General features: G+C 58.2%; 1 protein-coding gene across 2 annotated transcripts; it reads right to left on the bottom strand.

Annotated features, from left to right (window-relative positions):
- Nucleotides 1–920: 920 nt before the first annotated feature.
- On the bottom strand, nt 921–27,211 carry NAPA (NSF attachment protein alpha). 2 transcript variants are annotated; one of them, XM_070450635.1, is made up of 11 exons: nt 26,957–27,210; nt 15,389–15,468; nt 11,800–11,916; nt 6,969–7,015; nt 5,747–5,824; nt 5,538–5,593; nt 5,359–5,443; nt 4,451–4,555; nt 3,200–3,268; nt 2,731–2,781; nt 921–1,685 (listed from the first exon to the last, which is right to left on the bottom strand). In XM_070450635.1, the coding sequence occupies exons 1-11, from the start codon at nt 27,052–27,054 to the stop codon at nt 1,584–1,586; spliced, it is 888 nt and encodes a 295-aa protein (XP_070306736.1). In that variant the 5' UTR covers nt 27,055–27,210; the 3' UTR covers nt 921–1,583. The 2 variants fall into 2 exon arrangements, with proteins under 2 accessions (XP_070306736.1, XP_070306737.1); XM_070450636.1 differs by lacking the exon at nt 3,200–3,268 and having other exon boundaries at nt 26,957–27,211.
- Between the last annotated feature and the right edge of the window lie 35 nt (nt 27,212–27,246).

Genomic DNA, 27,246 nt, shown 5'->3' with positions numbered 1-27,246 from the left:
CCGCTTCTGACAGATGGGACAGTGCCCCTGGGGCTTTCGGCCTGCCCTCCAGAGAAGCATGGACCTGTGGCGTGAGGCTGAGAGACTTGGTGTGCCTCCTCCACCTTTTTTTTTTTTTTTGGCCTTGGCTTCCCTGGTGGCTCAGGTGGTGAAGAATCTGTCTGGGTTCGATCCCTGGGTCGGGAAGATCCCCTGGAAAAGGAAATGGCAACCCACTCCAGTATTCTTGCCTGGGAAATCCCGTGGACAGAGGAGCCTGGGAGGCTATAGTCCACGGGGTCGCAAAGAGTCACAACTGACTGACACACACACACATGCCTCACAGACTACAGGATCCTAGTTCCCCAACCAGGGACTGAACCTATGTTCTCTGCAAAGAAAGCATGAATTCTTAACCACTGGGCCACCCGGGGAAGTTCCCTCCACTCCTTCTTAAAAATTACTTGGCTACATCGGGTCTTAGCATTGTGGTCTTCGTTACAGCTCCTGGGCTTAGCTGCCTCACAGCGTGTGGGATCTCAGCTCCCCGGCCAGGGCTCGAACCTGTGGCCCCGGCACTAGAAGGCGGATTCTAGCCACCGGACCACCAGGGAAGTCCCTCGACCTCTCTGTATGTTGCCTGCGTCCTCTGCCAGCTCTGGGTTGGGGCGGGGAGCACTCCCATCCATCATCCCAGCTGAGGAAGCCAGGGTCCAGAGGGCCTAGGGCTCAAGACCCCAAGCCCGTGGCCCCTCCCCAGACCAACCACGCTGGGCCTTCCCTCTGGGAAGCTCTAACCCAACGCATCCTGCCAGGGAAGCTTGCCCTCTTGTTGCCCACAAAGGGTGCCCAGAGCCCAAGTGGGGTGACGGGGTGGTCAGGAGGGCCAGGAAGATGGGACAGAGGCCTGAGGGCAAGGGGGAGAAAGGTGAGGAGGAGACTTATGCACAAGTGTTATCTTTTATTTCCTTCCTCAGGCAGCTGCAGCTTCCCCCCAACAACACCTGGAAGCGCGGGGAGGAGACGGAGGGGTGGGTGTGGGGACGACCCTCGCAGCTCCAGGGCTGGGTCCATCCTGAGAGGCTGGGGCTGCAGGAGGCTGGGGGCTCCCTGTGCAGGGTGGGAGAAAGGAGCCACACCCTCCCGAGCGGTGAGCGTGAATCACGGTGACTACGTGGGCCCAGAGCTCAGCCAGGGAGGAAAGTGGAGACGAGACACTGTCTCCGCGACTCAGCTGGCTGGGAGAGGGGCGCCCAGATGCTGACTCCGACCCCCGGCAGCATCCACAGCGAACAGGCCTGCGCCAGAGAGCCTGCGTGTTGGCGTGGTGAAGGGCAGCTCTGGGGGCTTAAATAAAGGGGCAGGAGGCGAGGGATGCAGCGAGAACAGTGGGTGACCGTCTGGCCAGTGGCCTGGTCTCAGGGGCCCCCCGAGGCAGTGCTGAGCCCGCAGGGTGGCTGCAGAGTCCTCGGTGGGAGGGAAGGTCTTGCAGCCAGGGTCTCAGGCCCCCCTCTCTCTGGGCTCACACAGCGATCCTCGCTGGAGGGCCTGGCCGGGGGAGAGCGGACGGGGTGGGGAGACGGGCGCCGGGGGCCACGCGGGGCTTAGCGCAGGTCCTCCTCGTCGCCCTGGATGGTCTTCTTGATGCGCAGCAGCATGGTGGTGAGCCACTGGTCCAGCCGGGAGATGGAGTCGTACTCCTTCACCTGCGCGCCGGGCGATGGGCTCGGGGTGAGCGGCCGCCCTGCGCCCGGCCTCGCCTCCCACTGTGTCCCCGGCCCCAGCCCCACGGGCTCTGTTCAGGATCTTCTAGACGGTCCTGTCAGCCCCCCGCCCCTGAGCAGGGGCGAGGGGATGTGTAGCCCTACCCTGGCCAGAGCGTCTCCTTCCGTGTCTTTACTGGCTGAGGCATGAGGACTCCCATGGGTGAAAAAAGATTTTACAGCTGGGAAAAAAAAAAAAGTCCAGCTTTCTTGTTTAATGGATGGGAATTTGAGGCCTGGAAATGTGACAAAGGCCTGTTCTGAGCACTGCGGGCAGGTGGAAGGGGGGTGGGCAGAGAGAACCCCCGCCTGTCGGGCCCCCTTCTCTCCCATCTCCTGTGCTCCATCGCTGAGCTTCCCGCCACCCACCCCTGGCCAGCCGTCTGGGGCAGGATGGACCGGCCAAGCTTGGTCCCTGACATCATTCAGGCGACCATGATTCGTGAGGGCCCCCGGGGAGAGTCACACTGGACAGATCCAGATCCAGTCCGGGGCACCTGGGCTGGATATAACAATTCCAGAATGCTCGCCACAGGGTAAGGACAGGGAGAGCATCTCTGTGGGGAGACTGTTATCAGAGAAGCTGCTGGAAAGGGGCTTCCCAAGGCCACCTCTCCTGCACCCCTAGTGCCACCTGCCTCCAGCTTTCCGGGAGGCGAGGGAAGGGGGATGATGTGGCTCACCCCTCCCTCCCTGCACCTCCAGGGTCGCCCAGAGCGCCCGACCTGAGACTCCCTCCACTGCTCACCCAGGGGGACTCTGAGAGGTGCAGAGACCTTGGCCTCCAGGAGCAGACAAGACATGGGTTTGAATCCCAGCTCAGCTCTAAGATGGGGAGACTACTCCCTGCACCTCTTGGGGCTACTTGTGAGGGTTCTGGGGTGGCGGGAGAAATGAATCCACAGCCAGGGGCTGGGGGCAGAGACAGAAAGGAGGAAATTCGCAGGACCACTTCTGACGAGGGCAGCCACCCCCACCAGCCACTCACCGCCTCAGTGTAGCTGTCCACATTCTGTTCCTCGTGGGCTTCTAACAACTTCTGCAAAAAAAAACGGGGGGTGGGGCTCAGGAGCCACACAGGCCAAGGCCTGACCCGGAGGAGCTCCACACACACAGTATCTGCGTGGGTGAGAGTCAGGGGTGCCGAGGCTGCCCGGGAGGAAGGGGCTGTGCTCCAACCTGCCCTCAGCTCGGAAGGTCACGGACACGGAGGATCACCCATCCATGGGTGCCCGTGTGGGTGAGAACCCACAGCCTCCCTGCTCTGCCCCGGCTCCATCTCCGCTCAAGTCTTACTTGTCTCATCCAGAAAACGGGGACCCATGGCAGATGAGACTGGGGCGGGGATAATAAAAGGCCCCTGAGAAACACTGCACAAATCTCAGTGACCGCTAATTGGAGCCCAAGCCCCTGACACGGGAGAGGAGCGGCCCGAGGGCCCCGCAGCACACACTCACTTTCATCAGCTTGCATTCCCGGGAGTCGGAGAACGCGGGGAACAGCTCCTCATACTTCTGAACAGCGAGCTGAGCGTCGGCAAGGACGGGGTGGGGGGGAAGGAGGGAATGAGCTGACGAAGACGCCCTGACAGCTGCAGTGGCCTGGAGCCGCTCCAGCCCTAAGTCAGCTGTCTGCACCCCCACCCCAGCCTCCAGACACGGGGCTCTGTGCCTGGTGGAGAGGCTCCCCAGAGCTGAGCTCACCGCCAGCCTGGCTGCAGAGACAGCTGTGGTGAGGGTGGAGGGCAGGGGACAGGGGCCCGGGGAGGGAGGCGGCTTCCTCAGGCCGGCGCTCGGGTAGGTGCACGTCCCCTGCGCAAGGCCTGGCGCCTCATTATTTAACCCTCGTGAGGACCCAAGGAGGGTCAAAGGATGGTGACTCCTTTTTGCAAGTGGGAAACAGACCCAGAGACGGCAGTGCAGGACTCAGGACGCGTGTTGGGCATCTGAACCAGCCTGACCCCAAAGCCCAAGCTCTCACCTGCCCTAGCAGGTGCCCACAGAGGGAGGGAGAGTGGGGCTCAGGCACACTGTGTGGGTGAGGGCAGGCAGCTGGAGACCCCGGGAAACCACGGATTCCAGCAGAACCCAGCTCCTCTCCGAGCCCTGACCTTGCTTGTGCTGAGAGGCCCTGAGGACGGGTGGGGCAGGCAGGCTCTGGTTCAAACATCAGCAGTCAGAAAGGTCTGGACTCCTGGGGCAATTTACTAGCCATATGGCCTTGAACGAGAGACCCATGTGTCTCAGCCTCAGTGTCTTCCTCTGTGAAGTGGGGCGACCGTGGTGCCAACCCCATGGGTTGTGGTAAGGACTCCAAAAATGCTCCCACAGAAGAAAATCCCTGACACCGAGCAAGCCAGGAGTTGGAAACGCAAAGGGTACAGAGGCGGAGTGAGTGACATCATGGATAGAAGCGCAGGGAGAACAAGCATTTCCTGCCCAAAGGAGCTGCCAGGGCCAGAGACGAGCGAGGGACCTGCCCCTCCCCTGAGGTTGACAGGTAACTTGGTGCAGTGACAGACACGGTGCTCCAGGGGCGGTCAGTCTGTGTGGGGTAACCCTGGGGGGCCCCGGGGCCTGGGCTCACCTTGGCCTTTCTCCCCGTGTGTATATGGGATAACTCTGGGGGCCCCGGGGCCTGGGCTCACCTTGGCCTTTCTCCCCGTGTGTATATGGGATAACTCTGGGGGCCCCGGGACCTGGGCTCACCTTGGCGTTGAGCATGTCAATGCAGAAGTGGCAGAGGGCAGCCTTGAAGAAGTAATCTTTGGCGCTGTACTTGAGGAGCGGGCTGTCCATGGCATTGGTCCCCACCTGCAGGCATGAGGCGGTGGGCAGCCAGAGGGTCGGGTCATTGCCAGGCACTTGGGGGCAGCTTGGAACTAGGTCCATGCCCAGCGATGCCCTGTGAACCCAGGACCCCAAGAGCAGGGAAGCCAGAGACCAGCCTGGGGAAAATCTGCGTCAGGTCTGAGAGACCCAGGACCAGGGCATGTGGGGGGTGGGCGTGTGGCCCCAGGGCTGAGGCCAGCTGTCCGTGGGCTCCCGGAGGCACCCGAGCGGGTGACGGAGGCGGCGGGCCCGCTGTCGGGCTGACAGGAGGCTGGCACGCCGGTGGGCAGAGGGGTGGCAGGCTGTGGAACATGAGGCGGCGCCCGCCCCGCGCTCCTCCGAGGCCAGCTGCCTGCCTGTCTCCCGGCCAGGCTAAGCCCACCAGGGGGCCCCACCCCGCCCAGGATGGAGCCTGTGCACCCAGGGGACGCCCCCTCCCGGGCCCTCCCACCCCCTCTGCAGGCTCCTCAGCTGCCACTGGCCATCCTGGGCCCCACGGTTCTTTCTGCTTTTTCCCCGTTTGGGAGTCAGCCTTACTCTGCCTGGGAGGCCCTGGTGAGGAGTGTGGGAAGGACTCTCTGGGGAGAGTGCAATGACACCACATGGGGTCATGGGTGGAGGGTGCTCAGCCAGGCCAAGCACAAGCTGAGGGCATGGGGGTGACCGACGACACTGCAGAGAAGCTGGGGGGGGAGGGTGAGAGGCAGGGAGAAGGGGCACCGGCTGGCAGGGTGGGGCGCAGTGCCGTCCCCAGAGAGTGGGGCTCGGGCCCCGCTGTCCCCTACCTGCTCGTAGATGTCAATGGCCTTCTGGTACTGCTCCAGCTGCGCTGCGTAGCTGGCCACCTTCAGCAGACACTTGTTGGCCGAGCTGAGAGGGGCAGAGAGAGGGGCGGGGGGGTCAGTGGTGGCGGGGCCCGGGGCCCTCGCCAGGGGCGGGGGTGGGCAGGGGGGCTCCCGGGTACCTGTTGGACTCCTCGCCTTTGTAGTAGTCTGCGGACTGCTCATAGTGGGCAATGGCCTGGGGAGACAGGGGGCAGGGGAGAGGGGCTCAGGTGGCCTTCATCACCTGCAGGCCCGGCTCTGCTGCACCCCAGGCCCCCAGCCTGGTCCCAGAGGACTGGCTGCAGCAGCCCTCCCCACCACTGGCCAGGTTGGGCCCCCTGCCACCCACCTTCTCGATGTCCACCAGCTCCGTCTCGTAGATCTCGGCGATGGAGATGTGGTGCTTGGCCGCGATGGTGAAGCGGCCCTGGGTGAGACATGAGAAGGGGCCGTCAGTGATGACGGGGTCCCGAGTGCTCCGCCCAGCTCAACCACATGCCCCCTGCCTCGACTCCCGGTCCCCTGAAACTGGATTCTCAGCTCTCGGCCACCTGTGGGAGAGGAGGTCCTCCAAGGAGGGTCCCAGAGGCAGGGAGGACCAGAGGCTTACGAGGGAGGCTCTCGTGTGACAGGCCTGGGTCTGAGTGCTGCCCTGACTGGGTGACCATGGGCATGTCCCCCACACCCAGCCTCCATGGGGCACAGCAGATGGGGCGACACCAGAAATACGTGCACTGGGGCTGGCCAGAGGCCTGGGCCGGGGGCACATGTGACTGGTCCAGAGAGGTGGGAGGAAGAGCCCAGAGTCCAGGGCTGAGAACCCAAACGTCCCCACCATCCGAGAGAGAGCCAGCCTCCCGACCTCCCCTCCCGTGTGGTCAGATGGCCCTGCTCCTCACCCACTCTCCAGCTCCCCCCGCAGGCGCCTGGGGCCTTCCCCAAGGCGGCCCGGCTCCCAGAGGGGCTGAGCACCTCCTGCCGCTCTGGAGCCTGAACTGCCCAGCGCAGTGTCTCCTGCAGCACCCACTGCAACAGCAGACAGCGTCGCCCGGACCCGCTAGGGCAGGACGAGCGTCCCTGCGGGGGGCGGGGTGCCGGACGTGGACGGGGCCTGGCTTGGGGCCTCGGGCTGGCTCCCTGGGCTCGGAACAGCAGCCAGGCCTCATCTGTTGATGGGATGCTCCTTGGGGCGGGGTGGGGGCTGAGCTCACTCTGGGCCGGGGGAGGCTGGGGAAGGGGAAACTCCATGGACACGTGAGGGCCCCAACAGAGGTAATGCCTACAAGTGAAGACAATGATGGCCTATGGGGGGCTGGAGACAGGACCTGTGGAGGGGCCGTCTGCCCCTCATGTGCTGGGAGCTGCCACCAGGAGCCAGGCTGGCACGGAGCTGTGTGAGGACCCAGCCAGCCCAATGCGGCTCTGGGGACAGTCCCTTGTCCCCCTCTGCCTCCCCTCCCGGTCTCTCACCTGCTCTCGGGGACAGGGGAGGGGATGGGAGGGGAGGCAATATGGCAGGGCTTGAAGCGGGTAGGGGGAGGGAGGGAGACAGGACACGCAGTGACGCTTACCATGTCTGTGTAGATCTCAATTGCTCTCATCAAGCAGTTAATGGCCTCTGAAGAGAGAACAAGGGAGGCGAGGAGGAGAAATGAGAAAGTGAAGTCGTTTCAGCAGAGGCCAAGGAGAGGAAGCAGGCGAGGGGCTGCCGCGGAGGGCTCAGCGGGCACTGTGGGGGGGGGGGGGGCAGGCTGACGATTCTGGGCGCAGAGCGGAGAAGGGGACCCCTGAGCCCCGGGAAACTTGGTCTGACTCATTAATGCTGCTGACTGTGGCCTGCTGGGCACGTGCTTTCAGGGGAGCCCTGCCCATGCGGCTGCCGTCCCCACAGGGGTCACCACGATGTCACCACCTTCCCAGTGACCCTGGGACAGGGCGCAGCTGGCACTGTGTCAGACTCCCTGGGGGTTTGAAGCCAGACCTGCCGAGGCCCTGCACTAGGGGGCGAGCTGCTGGCGGACGCGGCCAAGTCTGACACTGGAGGGACACCCAGGTCCTGCCTGGGCTCCGCCACCCTTCCACGGTGGGAACCTGAACCAGCCGTGCGCCCTGCCCTTGGCTGGCCTCCACCGTGGCAGGAGGTGGCAGGGTGCCGTGACCTCGAGGTCCCCGCCATATCCCCGTGCGCCCATCAGCCCGGCACCGCCACCCGCCAGCTCCTCAGACCACAGGTGTCACCGACAAAACACACACCGGGGTGGCGCTCGGGAGGAAGAACTGGGGTACCTCTGTTGTACTCTCTGGCGCGATGTTTTAAATTTGGAACTTTGAGAAAGGGTTTTTTTTTTTTTTGACAAGTTATTTGGAGGAGAGAGAAGCATGAGTGGGAGGCATTTTCTAGCAGATAGCGATGAGCTCTCGGGTGGATGTTTTTTTAAACATCATTTTAATGCATCTCAGGAGGACAGGGCGTTGGGGGAGGTGGGAGGAGGAAGACAGAGAGCCTGGACAGGCCACAGCAGGTGGGCTCTGAGCTGGGGCATGGCTGAGCATTCACCCACAGTCTGGGGCATCGGGAAGGCTCCTGGCCTGCCTCTAGGGCTTCAGCGTCAGCAGGGCCCACCAGGCTGAGATGCCACCAGAAGGCACAGGCCCAGTGCCTGCTTTCAAGGGGGGGCTCAAGGTCTCATCGCCCAGGGAGATGCATAAATAGAGGCTCTTAGCCTCAGACCTGTGGCTGGTCCTTCAGGGAGTCCACAAGCCCCACCCCTCCAACTCACAGGCCAAAAGGGGGTGTCTGAGAGCTATTATGGGGGACAGAGGCTTGGGAGGTTGGGTGCAAGGCCTCAGGGGAACCCCAAAAGACCAGAGAATGTACACCACGGGGTGAAGGTCGTGAGGCTGACAGGTGGAAGCCTGGGGCAGCAGGGAAGAGGAAAAAGCGGCAGGAGAGGAAGAGGGAAGAGAGACAACGCCATGGACAAATACAGCCGGAGAAAGCAATGTGACTGTCTCTCACACACACACACGCTCACACGCTCTGTGACAGAGCATTTCCCAAAGCAACTGATGAGCTAACAACGCAGTTGTAAGGATGCTAAAAAGCCAGGAGGCAGGGCTGCAGCGCTCGGGCTCTGCACACCCCATTCTGCCCTGTCCTCCACCGTGGGGGTTGAATGCAGCCAGTAGGGGCCTCCCTGTAAGCAACTCTCCTGGAATGCCGGGGCACACAGCTTGGTCTCTGCAGGCCAAGGGGGCAAAGGCTGCCCCTGGTGAGTTCAGAGCCCTGGAGGCAGAGAGGCTGGAAGCTCCCGGGCAAGATAGGTACCCCGCCCCCACCCAGAGCAGCCGCCCGGGGCCCAGTGGCGCTGGCCTGAGTGCTGTTGGCCAAAGGGCCCCCTGCAGCGGGGGAGGAGGGTGTACGCGCAGCCAGCAGTGTGGATTCACACAGGGTTGAGGCCCCTCGCTCCAGGACAGCTGTCCCTGCAAGCGCAGGCTGCCAGCTGACACCCCAGCTGGCACGCTAGCGGACAAGCTGCTGACACGCGCCTACAACCGGCTTATCTCCAGTCTCCGGGACCCCAGCCGTGGACAGCCCCGCACAGCCGCGGACAAGCACCGCAAACCCCAGCAACCTGACCCCCCCATCCGCCTGCGAAAACCTGGAGCCCTGGGAGGTAGGTGGGGTGAGGGCGGTGCTCAGGCCCAGATGGGAAGGCACTGGCCTTAGGGAGACTGGACTTCTTAGTAAAACAGGGGCAAATAGCAGAACCCCATGAAGCAGCAGAATGGGTAAAAGGAAGATGCCATGTGTCTGCTACACAGCAGACGCCAGAGAATGGCAGTGAGGTTAGGGGAGCAGACGGGAGAGGGTGAGTGGGGGTGCACACGCACATAGCCCTGTGCCTGGCCACCAGGCGGGCAGGGTAAGGGGCCTCCCTGGCATGAGTCTACTCAGCGGCCGCTGGAACCAGCAGGGCAACTCTGGGGAACCAATGACAGCTATGGCAGCACCTCCCCACTCCCAGCCACCACGGGGCGCCAGGCCACCCCCGGCCCACACTCAGGGCGGACTCTAGAGGGAGAGTGAAGGCGGGCACCAAATCCCGCTTTCCGCCCTGGCCGCCCTGAGGTGCAGGCTCAGCTGCCTGTCTGGGGGCAGGAGGGGGGCTTCCAGGACTTCCGCAGGAAGCTCGGACACAGGTGGAGGTGTCTGAGGCAGGGGAGGCCAGCAAGGCCCCAGGGAGCCGGCCGCCTGCGTGCGGAAACCCGGCAGGGATCCAAGCAGGCTCTCTGGCTCTGATTCACAAGGCAAGTGGCCAGGCCAGGCCCCCACCTGACAAGGGCCGGGGCCACCCCTTCTAGACATTTATCCCATGCTGGTGTCGGGCTGGGCCCGTCTGTGCTTTCGCTCACGTGTGACCTCTGCTTTCCCTGCCCAGGAAGTGGAGACCAAAAGGCGTTGTTGATGGCCCCAGGTCACAGGGCAACAGGCTCCCATGGGCCTCAGAGACCAGTGAGCCCCACCCTCCTTGAGTAGGGGGGTGGTCAGTCATGAGGCAGGGGTGCTGGGAGCCCCTTCAACACTGCCCCCTGCTCAGCGACAAGAACCTCCGACCCTGGCCCTGCCCATAAGGCTCTCCCCTGCACCACAGGGCCTTCCGTCCCCCGAGAGCCGCCCCCAGTGCCAAACCTGCCCCGCCTCGGCCTCCGCATCCAGGGCAGAGAAGCAGGCTGGCTGATGCTGAGACAAACCAGGTTGCCCTCTGTGCCCCACGACGGGCACATAACACCCAACCACTGCCGCCTGCCCACCTGACACCTCAGCCATCCTCCGTGCTTCTGGGGCCAGGCACGGGTCACACCCAAACCTGGGCCCTAGCGCCCCCCACACACCACAGAGACCAGCTTCCAGCTGAAAAGCCTCAGATCAAAAGCTGGGGAAGGCCGCCACATGCTAGTACCCGGTAGGGCCTGTCCGCCAGAAATGCTGGGGCTTGTTTAAAAGGCAAATCTGCCTCATGCACTTGCTGAGAAGCCCAGCCTCAGCTTCCACCCCAGGAACCAGTCCTTCCAGTCACTGGGGGCGGGGGCGGCAGGTGCCCGGCAGCATTTCCAGGTCGACCAGTTCCCCAGAGAGAAGGCAGGCTGGGGGCAGGGGCGGGACCCTCTGAGGGGGGTGCGCAGACTTCCCAGGGTGATTCAAGCTGAAAACAAATGCACGGTCATCACTGCAGTCATCATTGTGTGACCCGAACCCTGGCTCCTCGTCACATCACCACGTGGCCTGCTGCAGCTCAGCCAGGTGCGCTCAGCTTTGGGCAGTCACCGGGACACACATGGTCATGAAGCCTCCCCTTGGTTTGAGCCGGGCCGAGCGCACCATGTGACCACCAAGGCCAACGTCTTAGAGACACCCGGCTGCAGAGGAGCGGCCCAGCAAGACTGCGGACAGAGAACAGTTGGCCCGCAAAGACATCAACCCTCGACTGGGGACCAAAACGTCGTGGTGGTGGTGATGAATTCACCACCACTGCCCCTGAGCTGGCATGTGAACTGGGGCTCACAGATCCTTGGAGAGACCCCAGGCACTGGTGCAAACTGCCCTCTCTTGGGAAGGACAAGCCTTTATTCCGAGATGATGCATCTCCCTTTTTTTCCTAAATTAATATTCGCGTATTTCCCATTCTCTTGTGAGTTGACAGTGACAATAGATGGTCGTTAAAAAAAAAAAAAGCCTTTTGCTTGTTAAAATTAAAAGTTGGCAACCCATGTCTGGCACCAAGATTTAAAAAAACCCAAAAAACACTAAAATTCCAGCGCCCCTCAATCCAACAGTCTGGTACCCATTGGGCCATGCATCTACTTTAGATGAGCCCAGCGGGGGACAAACACGGTTTCCTCACGGTGAGTCAGCCCCAAACTGGGCTTCGATCCCCAACACGCTCTCATCTGAAGGAACTTACTCTCTGGCAACCGCACCTCTGCTCGGCTCTCTCTGATCCCCCAACCCTGGGGCTAAGGGAAGCCAGGTCAGGATAATTTCCGCTCCTTTTTCGGCAGAGACTCCTACCTGGCTGGTCTCAGAACCCCCTCCCACCCCCTCCGCGTGTTAATTCTGACAACAGAACAGATTTTCCTCTCTCCTGGGCATGCGGTGGGTCTGAAATGTGACTCCCACTCCCACATGCTCGCAGGCTCCAGGAGGGGCGCCATCAGCTGCAGGCACAGAGCAGGAGGGGGAGGCGGAGGCTGGGAGCCGGAGAGAGGCAGCCGGACGCCAGGCGGAAGGGAGCCAATTCTCGAGTTAAAGTGTGAGCGCGGCCTGGTGTGGCGTGCCCGAAAACCTGAGGCCTTCTCTGGGGGGCCCAGCTGGTGCTCGGGGTTTGCAGAGGCCCTCACCTTGGGGGTCGGCTTTCTTGAACGCGTTGCCGGCGTCCACGAAGCAGGTGGCCGCATCGTGCTTGCTCTGCAGCTGCAGGTGCAGCTGGGCCGCCTGGCAGAAAGCGCTTCCGGCAGCTGGAACAGAAGAGGGTAAGCTCTGCCTTAGAGGGGGGCTCCAGGTTCTGGAAGCCACTCAGATGACTCCTGGGGAGGGGGCTGAGCTCTCCTGAGTCCCTGAGAGAGGAGGAGACTGGCCTGGGGGAGCTGAGGTGCAGGCCTGGACCTCAGGCCACCTGATCCCAGTGGAGCCCCCGCCCCCACCCCATCCCGACGCTGTTCCCCAGCCCTGGGGAGCCTGGAACCAGCATTCCAGATGGCATTGTGGGATGGGGCCTGGTGAGGGTGTTCGGGAAAAGATGGGCAATCAAGACCCAGCTGCACCACACCGCCCACCACCTCCCCCTTTCCAAGTCTGACTTCACCTCCCCCGACACCCGACAGCTCCCAGCTCTTCCGGTCTAACCCTGTCCACATTCCAGTCTCTCCTGGGAGAACTCACAGGGTCCAGTCTCCCAGGACGTTCACGTCCAGAAAGAGAAAGGGGATGTGGACGCCATGAACTTGAGTGTGTACGTGAGTTCTCAGTCCCTCAGTAGTGTCTGACTCTGCTACCCATGGACAGTCGCCCGCTAGGTTACCCTGTCCATGGGACTGTCCAGGCAAGAATACTGGAGTGGGTTGCCACTTCCTTCTCCAGGAGGATCTCCCTGACCCAGAGTCAGGAAGACTCACGTGTCCTGCATCTCCTGCACTGGCAGGTGGGTTCTTAACCCCTGAGCCACCTGGGAAGCCCCTATGAACTTGAGTGTGTGGGGACAGTGCCCACGGGTGGAGGGCAGCCGTGGCAACCACACCAAAGCCCGGGCTGTCCTGTACTTAGCCACCCCGTCACCTTCCACAGGTCTGTTCCTGCGTCTCCATCTCCTAATGTGACTTGTGGGAGACAGAGGGAGCCCTCCTCTTCTAGGAGTGGGAGTTGTGCTAACTGGGAGCCCCAGTGGCCATGTCCGGCTCCGTCCTGAAGCCCCTTCCCCTCCTCTTCCTCCAGCTGACCCCGAATCACGGAATTCCTGAGCTGCAGGAAGACAAGCAGGCCCGGCCCTGTCCTATACCTTTAGAGCAGGAAACTAAACTCAGCCACCCAGGTTTTCACTGTGTCTGATTTCTTTCCTATTTTTAAGGGTTCCAAACTTGAGTGCAGAATTTCCAGAAAGGTAGTATCATTGGGGGAAAAAAAATGGCTTAAGATTTTTGTTTGACTATTTGGGGGACGGAGAGAGGTGACAAATTTTAGAAGTAAAGCAACATCCACGTGATTGAAAAAGAAATCTTTTAACAGTATTTTGTTTTTGGGGTGAGCATAAAAATACACACAGAATCTGGCTCCAGGCTCAGTGTATGCTGTGAAAGCTCAGGAGAAACTCTTCTGATTTTCAGGAAACCAAAAATACTCTCAGAGGAGGAGAGTCCATTTTGCCCACTGCCTCCACACCCGCCTCTGTGGCCCTGCCCCAGGTTTCATTTCCTTTGCAGTCAGAAGTCAGAAGTTCCTCCCTGGGTTTCAACATTGTCTTTGCTTGATTTTCTTGATCCAATCTTGCTGCTTTTTTAAAAAATTGGCATATATATAAAAAAAAAACAATAAAATAAAATTGGAGTATAGTTGACTTATGATGTTGTGATGTTATGTTACTTTCAGATGTACAGCAAAGTGGATCAATGATACATATTAAATATACATATTATTGTTTTTCAGGTGCTCAGTTGTGTCCGACTCTGCAACCCTGTGGACTTCAGCACGCAAGGCTTCCCTGTCCGTCACTATCTCCCAGAGTCTGCTCAAATTCACATCCATTGAACTGGTGATGCTATCTAACCATATCATTCTCTACTGCCCCCTTCTCCTCCTGCCCACAATCTTTCCCAGCATCAGGGTCTTTTCCAATGAGTTGGCTCTTCACATCATGTGGCCAAAGTACTGGTGCTTCAGCACACACACACACACACTTTTTTTAGATTCTTTCCCCATATAGACCATTACAGAGTATTGTGTAGAGTTCCCTGTGCTGTACGGTAGGTACTAGTTATAATCATGCCGATGTTTGAAGCCTTGTTACGAAATTAGCCCCGGAAGGGCTCAAGTACTGGCTTTCTGAACCTCCCCTCCAGGCCCTCAGGTAGTTCCCAAACAGATCTCTGGCCCCTCAGACCTCAAGGAGCCACTCCCCGCCTGCCCGCCTCTCCTCGGGGAACACGGCTCAAGCCGCAGCCTTGCCAGGGTCTGACCATAATCTTCCTGGCTGAATCAGAAGGGCTACTCCGCCCACCAACACAGGCCTGAGAGGCTCTAGAGCCACGTGACCTGGGATGCCCTCTTCCGGGTAGAGGCCCTAATGACGCTGTCCGTGTGCGCGTGTGTCCTGCTCCAGCTGGAGAGAGTGCGCACAGATGGCCGAGGCCGGGGACCTTGTCAGCGCTCCTGCAGTTTGCCAATCTGCTGACCGGAGTCCTCAAAGGGCTTTCCCTCCCCCTCCAGAGGGAGGGGTGCTGCTGACATGAGTGAGGAGTGGAGCTGCTGCCCTGCTGGGCCGATCGCCCTATGTGGGGACGGCTGAGCCCACACCACAGCCCCGCAGGGTCAGGACTGTTCCCTTCCCTGCTGTCCTCTGAGGAGAGGCCAGGTAACTTCCCCAGGGTCACGTGGCCAGTCTGAGCTGGGACACAAATGCCATTCGGGACTCCAAAGGTCAGGAAGCCACAGGGAACTGTTCAGGCTCCAGAGCTGGAGTTCTGGCTTCTGAATTCTGCTTCAGCCACTCACTCATCGTGGCGTGCTGGGCAAAGGACTGGGCCAAGCCTGTTTTCAAGTCTGTGCAATGGGGATATTAATGGTACTGACCCTCATGGTGCTGCTGTGATGGTTTAATTAAACAATGCCTGCTTGGTGCTTAAGGGAGTGCTCAGTAAATGCAGCCATGGTTAATGTTACTGCTGGACCCACTTGAATGTCCCTCAGCCCAGGATTCAGACTCTGATGGAAGAATGAGGGAACTGTTTACGTGGAAACCTGAAATTCTTTTTTAAGTAGATGTGTGTGTGATTTGTAACACTCTGTTGGTTTCAGGTGTGCAGCAAAGTGGTTCAGCTTCATATGTATACCTTTTCTGATTCTTTTCCACTATAGGCTATTATGAGACAGTGAGTATACATCCCTGTACTACACAGTCAATCCTTGGAAACCTGACATTCTGAATTTAAGGAGAAGCCCCTTAAAGAGTTCACCAATCCACATGGGTCTATCTGAATTTAATAATCTATTATTGATCCTTATCATCTAAGTCCGCTCTCCCAGGCCCTGGGACCCAAGTTGTAAAATAACCCAGTGGGCTCAAAACAACCAGACAGCAGGCCAGCAGGTGTGTAGAGCCAGCGATGGCGTCAGAGAACGGGGCCTGCAAGGCTGACGGCTCAGTCAGGCCTTCAGGACGGGGAGCTGAGGGGAAAGAGGAGACAGAGCCACGGAGGGGCTCTAGCAGGGATCACGTACCACTCCAGTTTTTGGCCATTTTGAACATGTTCGCTGCTCTGGCATAGATTTCGCATGCTTCCTCTATTTTGGATGAGCCTCTGGGAAAAAGAAAAGGGAAAAAAGGTAAGAAGATGTGATCTGGAACCAAGAGAAAGCACGCCTTCCGGCCCAGCAACAGTGGAGATGTGCCCTTATGTGTCTGGATGGCGGCCCCCACTTTCCCGTGAATCCAGCCTTGCGAGTCCAGCTGCAGCTCGGGCCTCTGCGTGGGCTCAAGGGAGACAGAGCCAGCAGCCCCCACGCCCTCCCATATTTATCCAGGCCCTCGATGGGCTGGTCCAGGCTGCACCCTCATGGCGGGGACCCCTCCTGACCACCCCCAGAAGCCCCACCTCTGACAGCCTCCTCCACTTTCTGCTCAGACGCTCGGGGGCTCCCATGCTTTCCGCAAATCCCTTTCCCCATGACACTGCGAAGCATTCTGGGAAGGGAGTCCAGCCGTGGATGCTGAGTCCCTCCCTCAGCCTTAACCCTGTGCCTTGCACCCTGCAGCTGTTCCCGAAGGCCCCTCAACCCTAAAAGCATGTCGCCGCCCATTCATTGCTAGGCAGGCATGCAATAATACACATACAGAAAGAAATACTGTTTGTAAGTAAGCACATAGAAAATTCCCACTTGTGTTAGAACAAAAAAGTGAGACCAGAAACATACATGTAAACAGCATATTACTGAAAAAATACACACAGAAAATAGTTACCGTATTTTACTCTAAGGTGGGGTCTGTAAAACTGGGGTGCCAGGTGTGGGGGACAAACTTATATTCCTTTTTAGTACTGTCTGAATTTTAAAAACATCTACATATTTTACTTATTCGAGAAAAAAAAGTGCATGTATTTAAGTATTAAGGTTTACATTGGGCCCTGTGGTCCAGGAGTGAATTACACTCCTAGCAATTTATCCTACAAAACTAAGGTGCAAGGATGCTCAAAACAGGACTGTTTAAAGTGGCAAAATCACGGGGATTCCCTGGCAGTCCAGTGGTTAGGACTCAGGGCTTTCACTGCCGTGGCTGGGATTCAGTTTCTGGTTGGGGAACTAAGATCCTGCATGCTATGTGGTGAGGCCATAAATAAATAAATAAAATGGGAAAATAATAACCTTCAAAACACTTACTGTGAAACAATAGGAACCTGAAAGGTTCAGGGGAGGTCCATTTTGTCAAAAATAAAGCTCCCCATATGGGCAGCTTTACCCAGCTTTCCGACCTCCAAGCAGTACAGATGAACCTCTTTCCTGAATTATGGGGCCCTTCGTTAGTACCTCATCCGCAAGGCCCCGCCTTGTCCTTCTGTTGTTTCAGCTTCAATAATCCAGCCAGGATGAGCCCATAAGATCTGAGTGTCAGTGTTCAAACGCCCACCGCCCATATAACTCAGGAGAATGAAACGCACAAGCTCAGGAGTCCCACTAAATGGATTTTACACTCTCTCCTCCCTGACATCAGGCAGTGTTGCGTTTTGAAGAGAAGAGAAGAGGCGGGTATTTTCCAATGAGATGACACAAAATTGTCTTCACTCTCCCACCCCTCATCTCTGTTGTCAATCGGCCCTGGAACCTTGCCAACCCCAGCCGCAGAGGGTGAGGGTGTCTGGGGTGATCCTGGGTGCTGTGCAGGGAGCATCCCTGCCTGCCGCACTGCTATTGCGCTGGGGCCAGCCTGCATACTTTGGGCTCATGTCAGATGTCTGCTGCAATCATCAAGCCAGAGCCACCCTCCCTGGAGACTCCGCTCAGTAGGCCTGGGCTGGGGCCTGGACTCAGGATTTGCAAGGATGGCCCCAGATGACTCAGCCGATCAGGTGAGTCAGGGAGGAAAGAAGCTGATCCAGACCGACCTCTTGGGAAGCAGCCACCGGTGACCTGTCCCATCAGGTGATGTTGGAAGGTGATAGCTCCAGGGCGGGCTGGCCGGGACCGGTATCCTGGCCTCCTGAATCCAAGTCCACCAGGTAAGGGTCTTTTTTTTTTTTAAGGGTCTTCTTTAGCTGAAACCTCTCCCCTCTGCCCTCTGGGGCTGGGCAGACACTGCCTCCACCCTATGTGGTCCCCAGGACGCGCTCCCCAACACTCACCCTGCTGGGTCCCACTGTCTTCTCCCCTCAGCTGCATAACGCACTGTGGGCCTGGGGCCCGTCTGGAGCAACTTCCTCAGAACCCACTTCTGGACTTGGAGAGGTTATGAACATTGACCAGCTTTGGGCAGAAGAGATTTCAGAAGGGTCCCCAGGGGGACCGTCCCTGGAAGGTTCTCTTGGAAGAACCAGGTGCATTCACTGACCGCGCTCTCAGGTCTGCCCCCTCCCACAGATCCCCAAGCACATCCTTCCCTTCTCAGTGGGTGCAGAAAAGTCCCATCCAGGCCCCACTGTCCTCGGAGAAACCTCAGGCTTCCGGATAGTAGGAATGGCCCATCCCACCCCAGCAAGGCCCAAAGGCGGGTGATCAGCCACAAGCAGAGTCAGCCCCGGCCGGCTCCCCGCGGCTCAGTGGGATGGAACAGACTCAGACACAGAGCCTGTCGGCTGCTGGGCTGAAATTCTATGATCCCAGGCTAAGCTGAGCTGACCCTGTGCTGGGTCAGTCATTCTAACCTTGGGGTAGAAAAGCCACAGGGATTAACATCTGCTCAAGCCTCTGGGCCGGCCTCCTCAATGCTTGGGTCCTGGCCAGATCCCTGGCCAGGTGATGACAGAAGACTCTCTGGAGAGCCAGCCTCTTGCAAGTGGAGACATTGAAGGGGAAAGTAGTTTTGCCCTGGGTCCCTGACAGACCCCAGAGGAGAAGCCGTTCACACAGCCATTTATTCACCAGGGGGACAAACATCTCTGCATTGAGGATGTGCCAGGCACTGCAGGGGACAGCAGCACACAAAGGGGAAGGACCTGACCCTGGTAAACAGGACATCAGCAAGACCCTTCCAGAGGGACCGGGAGGCGAGGGACTTCTTTGAATGGGCAGGTCAGAGAAAGGCTCTGTAACTGTTGAGATTTTCAGCTTAGTCCTCACAGATGACTCAGGAGCACCATGCAAAGAGGGAAGTGCACAGCGGTAGCAGTCACGGCATGTGCAAAGGCCCCGAGACACAAACATCCCCGGCCAGGTTAAGGAAGAGAAGGGGGCCGGGAGGCCTACGCTGCAGGGAGTGGCGGGCTGCGAGGCTGAAGAGGCAGGCAGGGGACCCCTGGCTGGCAGCCAGGAGAACGGTCCAGGCCCTATAACAGGGAGGGTCCTGGAAAGGAAAGGAGGGGCAGAAGACCCCAGCTCCTCTGCTTTTCCAAGCTGTCTCCCCACATGACAAATCTGCATGGCTCACTACAGGACTCCTCTTCTGAAGGAGTTACGCTGTCAGGAGTTAGGTCAGGCCACTTCATGTCACTTATCCAAGGGCGGCCTCCCTGACAAAACCCACCAATTCCCTGAGGGAAGGAAAGCAGGCCTCCCTCAGACCCCTGCCCAACCACCAGAGAAGCTGGCCAGCCCTGCGTCACTGACGAGCCCGGGGGTGGGGGGGGGGGGGGGGCGGTGCCTGTGACAGCTGGCCGTCTCTCCCCCTCCGATCCCCCCAAGCTGCCTGTGCTCCTCGCTTCCCATCCCACAGCTCCTCTGAGCCACGCCGGGAATAGACAGAACCGGTTTGGGCCGGCCTGGAGCAGGGCGGTCTATAATTACCCCCACTCAGCTCTGCCTTCTCCCCCCTCCCAAGGCGGAGGAAGCGGTCTCAGGTCTCCCAGGCACGGCCACCAGCCTTCAGCGGCTGCCATATGGAGGGAGGGAGCCGTGCCAGGAAGGCACAGACGGCCCGGTGGGATCCGGGCCAGGGGGTCCGCAGGGCAATATCTCAGCCCCGCTCCTTCCTTCCTTGGTCCTCTGGGCACTTCCTGGAGCCCAGAAACACGTCATACGTCACAACCCACCCACCCGCAGTCTCTGGGGGTCCTCAGAAAGCAATGCAGATGGAGTCACTCCCACTTTAAGTCCTCACTCAGTGGCGTCCGATTCTTTGTGACTCCATGGACTATACAGTCCATGGAATTCTCCAGGGCAGAATACTGGAGTGGGTAGCCGTTCCCTTCTCTAGGGTATCTTCCCAACCCAAGGATCAAACCCAGGTCTCCCGTATTGCAGGAGGAATCTTTACTAGCTGAGCCATCAGGGAAGACCTGTCCTTCTGTGGTGCCCAAGCCACCTGCCCTGGGTCCTCTCCTCAGCCTGGAGGTCCCCACCTTGATTCTCAGCCACTGCCCGGGTGGGTCAGTCTGGCCCTCCCCTCCTTCTCCACTGTCCATCCTCATGACTCCGTACAGCGGCCAGCTGGGCACGGCCTGAAACAGCACAGCGATCCCCACAGTCACCCTCCAGGTCTGAGCCTGGAGAGAGAGGCAGCGGGGGCCCACAGAGGCTCGGGGGCTGGCCCAAGGCCCAAGCCTCTCGCTCACTCAGCGATCCGTGGGCCTCCTTTCTGTGTCTGAGTCTCTTGGAAAAACAGGGGGCAAGGCCCCTCCCTGCTCTGGCCTCGGCTCTTGATTAAACAGCCAGCACTGCTCAGGCTCCCCTCAACTGAGGAGCAGGTGCTGCTGTCGGCTGGGGTTGTTGTTCAGTTGTGTCCAACTCTTTGCAACCCCATGGACTGCAGCACACCAGGCTTTCCTGTCCACCACCAACTCCTAGAGTTTGCTCAAACTCATGTCCATTGAGTCAGTGATGCCATCCAACCACCTCATCCTGTTGCCCGCTTCTCGTCCTGCCTTCAATCTTTCCCAGCATCAGGGGCTTTTCCAGTGAGCCGGCTCTTTGCATCAGGTGGCCAAAATACTGGGGCTTCAGCATCAGTTCTTCCAATGATATTCAGGGTTGATTTCCTTTAGGACTGACTGGTTTGACCTCTCTGCCATCCAAGGGACTCTCAAGAGTCTTCTCCAGCACCACAGTTCAAAAGCATCAATTCTTCGGCCTTGTTATGGTCCAACTCTCACATCCATACGTGACTACTAGAAAAACCACAGTTTTGACTATACGGACCTCTGTCAGCAAAGTGATATCTCTGCTTTTCAATGGGAAGGGATTCACTCAGCCAACCCCCTCCCTACACCCCAGAGCCCGAGCCCTCCTCACGGTGCAGCAAGTGAAGGAACATCAGACAACAGAGAAGGATCCCCCGGCCAAGGCAGCAGCGGGCGGTCCCCAGCCCTGCCCTGCTGTCCAGAACCAGAGCCGTGGGGTCTCTGGTCATCCCTCAGCATCTCCGCCCACAAGCCCTACGCCCCCACAGGCTCTGCAGCGTGCCAAGATCCCGCAGAGCAGAGCCTGGCCCCACCGTGACTGCACAGGCCCCAGAAGGAGGGCAAAATTCAGTGTCTCGCGCTAACTGCCCAGCCCTGAAATGCCTGGCTGGGCAAGGGGGAGAGAGAGAATGGACTAGGGGGCCCAGAGACCTGGGCTGAAATCAGCCCCGGGCACTCTGCAAGCTGTGTGACTTGGGAGAGCTATCCCTGCGCCTCAGTTTCTTCATCTGCAAAATGGAGACAATGAGCCTGACCTGGGAGGTGTCTCTGTGAGGCTCAGAGCACGCGCACGACTGGATGCTATTATAGGAAGGAGGAGAGAGACGCTCCAAGGGTTGCCAGCCGGCAGCAGGAAGTCTAGAGTTGCTTGGGGTTGGTGGAAAATCTGAGGAGCACAGTCAGGCAGGCCTGGATTTCAGCACCGGCTTGTGGCACCCCAGCCCCTGCTTCCTCGTTGGGAAGTGGTGAGAAGACTCCACCCCTGCAGGCCTGCTGGAAGCACGAGGAACCCCGTAGGCAGCACCCAGGAGAGTGCCCATGACACAGCAGGTGTTCAGCCAACAAGAGCGTCACTCTCACCAGGCTGGGGGAGAGAGCAGGTTTCTACTGTTCACTTCCTACTGCATCTTGGGTTTCATCTCCCCACCCCAGCTAAGCCAGGGGGCGCCCCTCCTCCGGTTTCCAGAGAGCCTGGGGCCTCCCACCTACCCCAACCCCAGCACATCCCAGCGCCCTCCGGACCATAAGCTCAAAGGCAGGGACCAGGCGCCTTCCTGTGGTTCTTACGCTGATCCCCTGTGTGCCCCAACAGGCTTCCTTCATCCCAGCCAGAGCGCCCAGGTGTTCCTGTTCTTAAAAGATGCTTCTGGGGCTTCCCCAGGTCTCAGTGGTAAAGAGGCCGCCTGCCAATGCAGGAGATTCGGGTTTGACCCCTGATCCGGGAAGATTCCACATGTTGCAGAGCAACTCGGCCATGGGTCAGACCAAGACAACTGAACCTGTGCTCTAGAGCCCGGGAGGCACACCCACAGCGACATCACGCCTGACAACAGACGAGTAGTCCCCGCTCACTGCAACTAGGGAAAAGCCTGCACAGCAAGGAAGAAACGGCAACTAATAAATATTTACTTAAAAAAAAAAAAAAAAAACGCTTCTGAAAGAGCCCTGCTGCTTAGTGACGTGAAAGTCACTCAGTCGTGTCCAACTCTACATGACCCCATAGACTATACAGTCCATGGAATTCTCCAGGCCAGAATACTGGAGTGAGTAGCCTTTCCCTTCTCCAGGGGATCTTCCCAACCCAGGGATCGAACCCAGGTCTCCCGCACTGTAGGTGGATTCTTTACCAGCTGAGCCACAAAGGAAGCCCTTGCTTCTTAGTAGCCCCAGCCTAAACAGGAGCATCCATACCTCTGTGTGACCACCTCCACCAAGAGAGGCAGAACCCTCAGACTGCAAAGACATGAGGCCCGGGTTCCTTAGAAACCCCTCAGGAAAGCCTGCACTCTGAACCTGGGCAAGAGCCGCTGAGTTCTGAGTGGGGGTCCTGGCAGTTGGCAGCGATCAGTGAATCAGTGCCCAATTCACCGGCATCAGAGGTTCTGTGTGCAGGCGGAGAGCGGTCTGGAAGCCATCACTCCCACCCCAGGCTCAGCCAAGGGCCCGGGGGACACCCACCCAGACCTTGGCCCCAGTCTCTGGTCAGGTAGGTCTCAGGAAAGCCAGCCTCCAGGGCTCCTGAGGATTGCTGGGGCCCAAGGACAGTTCAAGCAGGAACCGTGTCACCATGATCTCCTGGCTGCTGTCCGTATACACAACACAACACCCTGTTATCTCTAGCTCTCCAGGACTTCAGGCTCAACTTCTAAACCCAATACCCAATATTAATATTAATAACAGCAACAAACATTTAATAAACACTCACCAGGATCGCAATACTTCACATGCATAACCTCAGTCTCTCCTTACAACCACCCCAGGGAGCATGTATCACTCTGACTTTCATTTCACACATGAAGAAACTAGCTAAACACATTTGTACTGGAGTGGAAGGAAGTTTTTATTTTGGATGTGGGAGAGGGAGTCAGGGGGAGATGTCAGGGAGGGGAAAGCCCCGGGGAACATAAGCACTGCTTGAAATCCCGAAGGGGCACAGCAAGGAAGTCTGGGTCCACCGGGAGCTGGAAGGCAGAAAAAGTGCATCTTGCCTTTTCCCTCTTCTTTTCCACAATTACGCTGTTTGGGAAATTGCCACCTTTCTGCTTCCAGGGCAGAAGTCGGGGCCACTCTCCCATCTCCTGAGCCCTGTCTGGGAGCTGAGAGAGGGGAAGGCAGCAGGAGGGAAGGAACAGAAGCAGCTTAGATCTGAGAGTGGGATGGTACTGCCTCCCTCCCAGGCTGCTGGTGCGCCAAAGCCCCCTAGTGTCTGGCGGCTCTGAAACAACAAAGGGCAAAGGGCTTAACATCCCAGGCAACCAGGCTGCCCAGGCAGGCTCGACCCTGCCTGGCCCTTTTGATCTGAGCACAGACCTCTCAAACTGGAATGCTGCCATCACTGAGGTTCCTGAAAGGGGAAGGGGGAGCTGGAGGGACGAGCTGAGCCCTGATACTCCCTCCTGCATTCCCACAATGGGGGGCCTTGAGAAAAGATGGCTTGTCAAACGTGGACGCCAAGCAACCCCAGCTCCAAAGGGCAGGTTTCAGAAGTGGTTCCTGCCCACAAGGCATGTCCTCCTGGGCTGGCCTTTCGGACAGACAGGTTCTGGCAGGCTGGTCTCAGTCTCCGTCTGCAACCCTGCTCTGCACCACTGCAAGTGCTCTTAGAGCTGAAGGCTCTGGGATGAACACACCTGCTCTTCTTTCAGACCTTTGGAGAAAAATGCCATGTGGGCGGGGAAGATGGGGAAATCAGGGGAAGGAAACTCCCTGAGACGCCTAGTTTGCCAACATCCTCCTAAACAGAGTGCCCAGAAATGGGCCTGAGCCTCAAAGAAAAACTCTAGATAGCAGCAAGAGGGCTCTGGGATGAGACAGGTATGGGTATGAACGCCAATGCCCACTCAGCGGAAGACTGGGCACAAAGATCCACAACTCTAACCCCTACACGTCCACCTCCAGAAGGACGTTTTGAGGACCACATGAGAGGATGCACATCAAGTGCCTGCCCCAGGCCTGAATCAGAGTCAGAGTGAGCCCTTAATAAATGTTATCAGATACTATTACTGTGACTGCCTTCACTCTCCCCCACACCAGCTGCTGGAGTCCTTTCTGAACAGGAGGTCTTCAGCACTGGCCCTCCTGTGAACTAAATGTTTGTGTCTCCTGCCAAAACTCGTGTGTTGCAATCCTAAGCTCCACGGTGATGCTATGAGGAGGTGGGGCCTTTGGGAGGTGACTACGTCATGAGGGTGGGGCCCTCATGACTGGGATTAGTGCCCTTACAAGAGACACAACAAAGAGCTAGTTCACCCCGTCTCCTGCCCTTCCACAATGTGAGGACACAGTGAAACGACAGCTGTCTGTGAGGCAGCAGGTCCTCACCAAGAACCAGACCTGCCACAATCTTGAACTTCTTGGCCTCCAAAAATGTGAGAAATAAATTTCTGATGGTTATAAGGCACTGGGCTTATGGTATTTTGTTACAGCAGCCCGAACAGCCTAAAACAGGCCATTAAAATCCTCAATGCTCTCCAGCACCTCCGCAAATCCAAGCCTTTTCTCAAAAGGCCCTCCGGGATGGGGCCTGGTTCTTGTTCAGTCTCACCCCCTTCCGCCCATTCTACCTTTACAGGCTGACACAGAGCCCCCTGGATTAAACCTTCAGAAGCTGACCTTCACACCTCTGGGCCTTGCTCAAGCTGCCTCCTCTGTTGGAAGCAGTGCTCTCCCACCAGAGACCACCCCTGGAACTCCTGCTCATCCTCCCAGATGGAGGCTTCTCCCCCCTGGGAGCCAGCCCTGGCTCTCTGGATCATTTCCGGATGAACCTCCCCTGACCCTAGACCTCTGTTCACACAACTCTCACTGCCTAGAACACCCTCTTCAGCCCCCACTCCTGTGGCACATCCCAGGGTTCCCGGGGGCCCAGCTCATTCCTCACAAGGGCCTTCCTTAAGTTCATGCAGCTTCCTTTCAGGTCAGGAACCTCCCACCAATGATAAAATGCAGCCCTTAATCACATGTGAATTCTGCTTTACTAGTGTGTTAGGAAGTCTTCATTTTGCCTTCCCAGCCAGGTGACAAAGTGTTTCAGGCCCTGACTTGGCTGCTCCCTCCAAGCATGGCCCAACAGTACACTAATCCCCAGTCCAAACGGACCAGACACCAAAAGCCACCCAGTAAAACCATGACCTAACTGAAAACTGAGCTCTTGGCCCCACCCCAAAACACTGCATTTGAAATTTCTCTCCTTGTGAAGGAAGCAGAAACACAGACACCCTCTCCCCACTCTCAGCCTCTAAAAGACAACATTCCTCACCTAATCAATACAGTCCATCAGCCCCGGATGTTTTTCCACACGAGGTAGGTCTCAGTCAGGTTACTCAAGTTCTTGCGGTGGATAAGGAAACATTATCCACCCGTGTAACAATGAGCGGTTCCCATCTCCTCTCCTGGGAGAACCCTCCTCCTCATTTCTGACCAACCTCCTCTAACACCGTCTCTCCTTAAGCCCCAATCTTCCCCCTGCAAACCCCTTCCCCAGCCTCTGCCTCTCTGTTGCCAGGTTCCATGGCCCCTCCTCACAGTTCCTCCTAACTCTCTACACACTCGCCTGTTCCCTGGCAGCTCTCCTCCCAGTTTCAAGAGCAACACAACCTTCCTCAGTCCTCCCTGGCTCTCCCTCCACTGGAGGTCTCAAGCCCCCTCCCCTAACCCTATCAAGTCCCCATGGCCCGAGTTCCTTCCCCAACCCCTTTCAGCTCCTTACTCGTCACACTGTCTCTCCCTGCTCTGACAGCCCCCCACCCCCACTTCTCGCATCAACCCCCTACCTTAATCACCATCAGTCCCGAACAGGCTCCATACCTGTTTCCTTCCTGGAAATGATACTGATGGTAGCTAACACTTTCAGAGTGATAACCATGTCCCAGGCTCAATTCTACACCCTTTACATGTGCCCTACTTCAATACTAGTGGCAAATGCCTGAGACAGGTTTCTCTTAAGACAGCCCTCCCCCCAAAATAAGGGAAGTTAAACAGCTTGCCCAAGGTCAAGAAATGGCAGAGCCTAGGCTTCTGACCTGAGCTTTTGACCTTCCTCAGCCACTAAAATTCCTCAAACGACAGTCATCAGAACAACTTTTATGAGCCAACATGGACTCATGTGAAATGTCTGCCACAAGCATTAGGTGTGGGTTCTGTTTCCCAGCCCCCTTCAGCCCTAATCTGGGCATGCCAATCTCACCCTGCTTACACTGCACGCCCCATATTTACTCAAAGATCACACGGTAGGCCTCCGGCCCCTTAGGTCTTCTTATCTCCCTCATCTCTCCTTTTTATCCCACCAGTTCCTACATCAAGCTTCACCCCCACTTAGTCTCCAGCCTCCCAGCCCTCTTCAGCCTTCACTCCACCACCCCAGAGATTCCTCTGTTCAGATCTCACTTAGCAGTCGGGTCTCCTTACACTAGTCACCTGTGACCAGGGCCGTACTCACCTGAGACACCTCACGAAACTCAGACTGGGTTCATCAATCGTAGGATCATCTTAGCCCTGACGCCCGGGCCAGAGTTACATAAATCCATCACCCCAGGTCTCGGAAAGGGGACGCCCTCGGGCCTAAGTTCTCAGTTTCAGGCCCCAAGACTCCCGTCTGGGATCTTTCACATAGGCTCTCCTTGAGATCCAAAAGGCTTCCTAGGAGGCCTGGCTTCCCTCCAGGCTCCCTCGGTCCCTGCAGGCCACATTCCCTTCAAGGCCTGAGACTGTATTCCCTTGGCCCTTTGGCCCGTCTCCAGCCTGAGATCCCTTCCTGCCTCCAGATGGTTTCGCCTCAGCCCGGGTGTCCTCAGCCCACGGCCCTGCCACAATCTCGGACAGTCTCTCATCAAATTATGCTGTCAGTGCCACAGTCCGGCGTCCTGGCCATGGCTTGTGTCCCTTCTGCTGCCTTAGACCATGTCCGTAAGCCCGCAATCCCCCGCGTCCTCTAGGCTCGAGCCCTTCGTCTCTACCACCGCCCCAGAACATGACTCCTCCGTCCTCTCAGCCGAGGTCCCGGCCGACCCCTGCGCGCGGTTCTTACCCAAAGAGGCCCGAGAAGAAGGACTGCGAGTTCTTCACTTTGCGCTCCGCCTCGGCCAGCAACGCCATTGCCTCCGCCTCCTTCCCAGAGTTGTCCATAGCGGTTGCAAAACTACTCAGCAAACCGCCGGAGCCCGGCCCTCGGAGAACTCAGCTACGGCCGGGTCGCAGGAGACAGGTCGAGAGAGCTTGGTGGGCAGCGTTGACGTCGCACCGGCGCGCGCCTCCTGCGGCCAGGAACCACGTGATTCGAGCTGGCCAACCAACGGCCTCGTAGCGCGGCTTGCGCAC

This window comes from Odocoileus virginianus, chromosome 20, assembly GCF_023699985.2.
Source record: "Odocoileus virginianus isolate 20LAN1187 ecotype Illinois chromosome 20, Ovbor_1.2, whole genome shotgun sequence".
Classification (NCBI taxonomy): Eukaryota; Metazoa; Chordata; class Mammalia; order Artiodactyla; family Cervidae; genus Odocoileus; species Odocoileus virginianus.
This window is presented reverse-complemented; position numbering and strand designations above follow the sequence as displayed.

What these genes read in the sequence shown, in the direction of transcription:
- NAPA (XM_070450635.1), bottom strand. Translation starts at nt 27,054, where the DNA reads ATGGACAACTCTGGGAAGGAGGCGGAGGCAATGGCGTTGCTGGCCGAG. An exon ending in AATGGCCAAAAACTGGAGTG is followed by an intron (nt 11,917 to 15,388) that starts GTACGTGATCCC and finishes CTTCTGTTCCAG; the next exon opens with CTGCCGGAAGCGCTTTCTGC. An exon ending in TTGAGATCTACACAGACATG is followed by an intron (nt 5,825 to 6,968) that starts GTAAGCGTCACT and finishes TGTCTCACCCAG; the next exon opens with GGCCGCTTCACCATCGCGGC.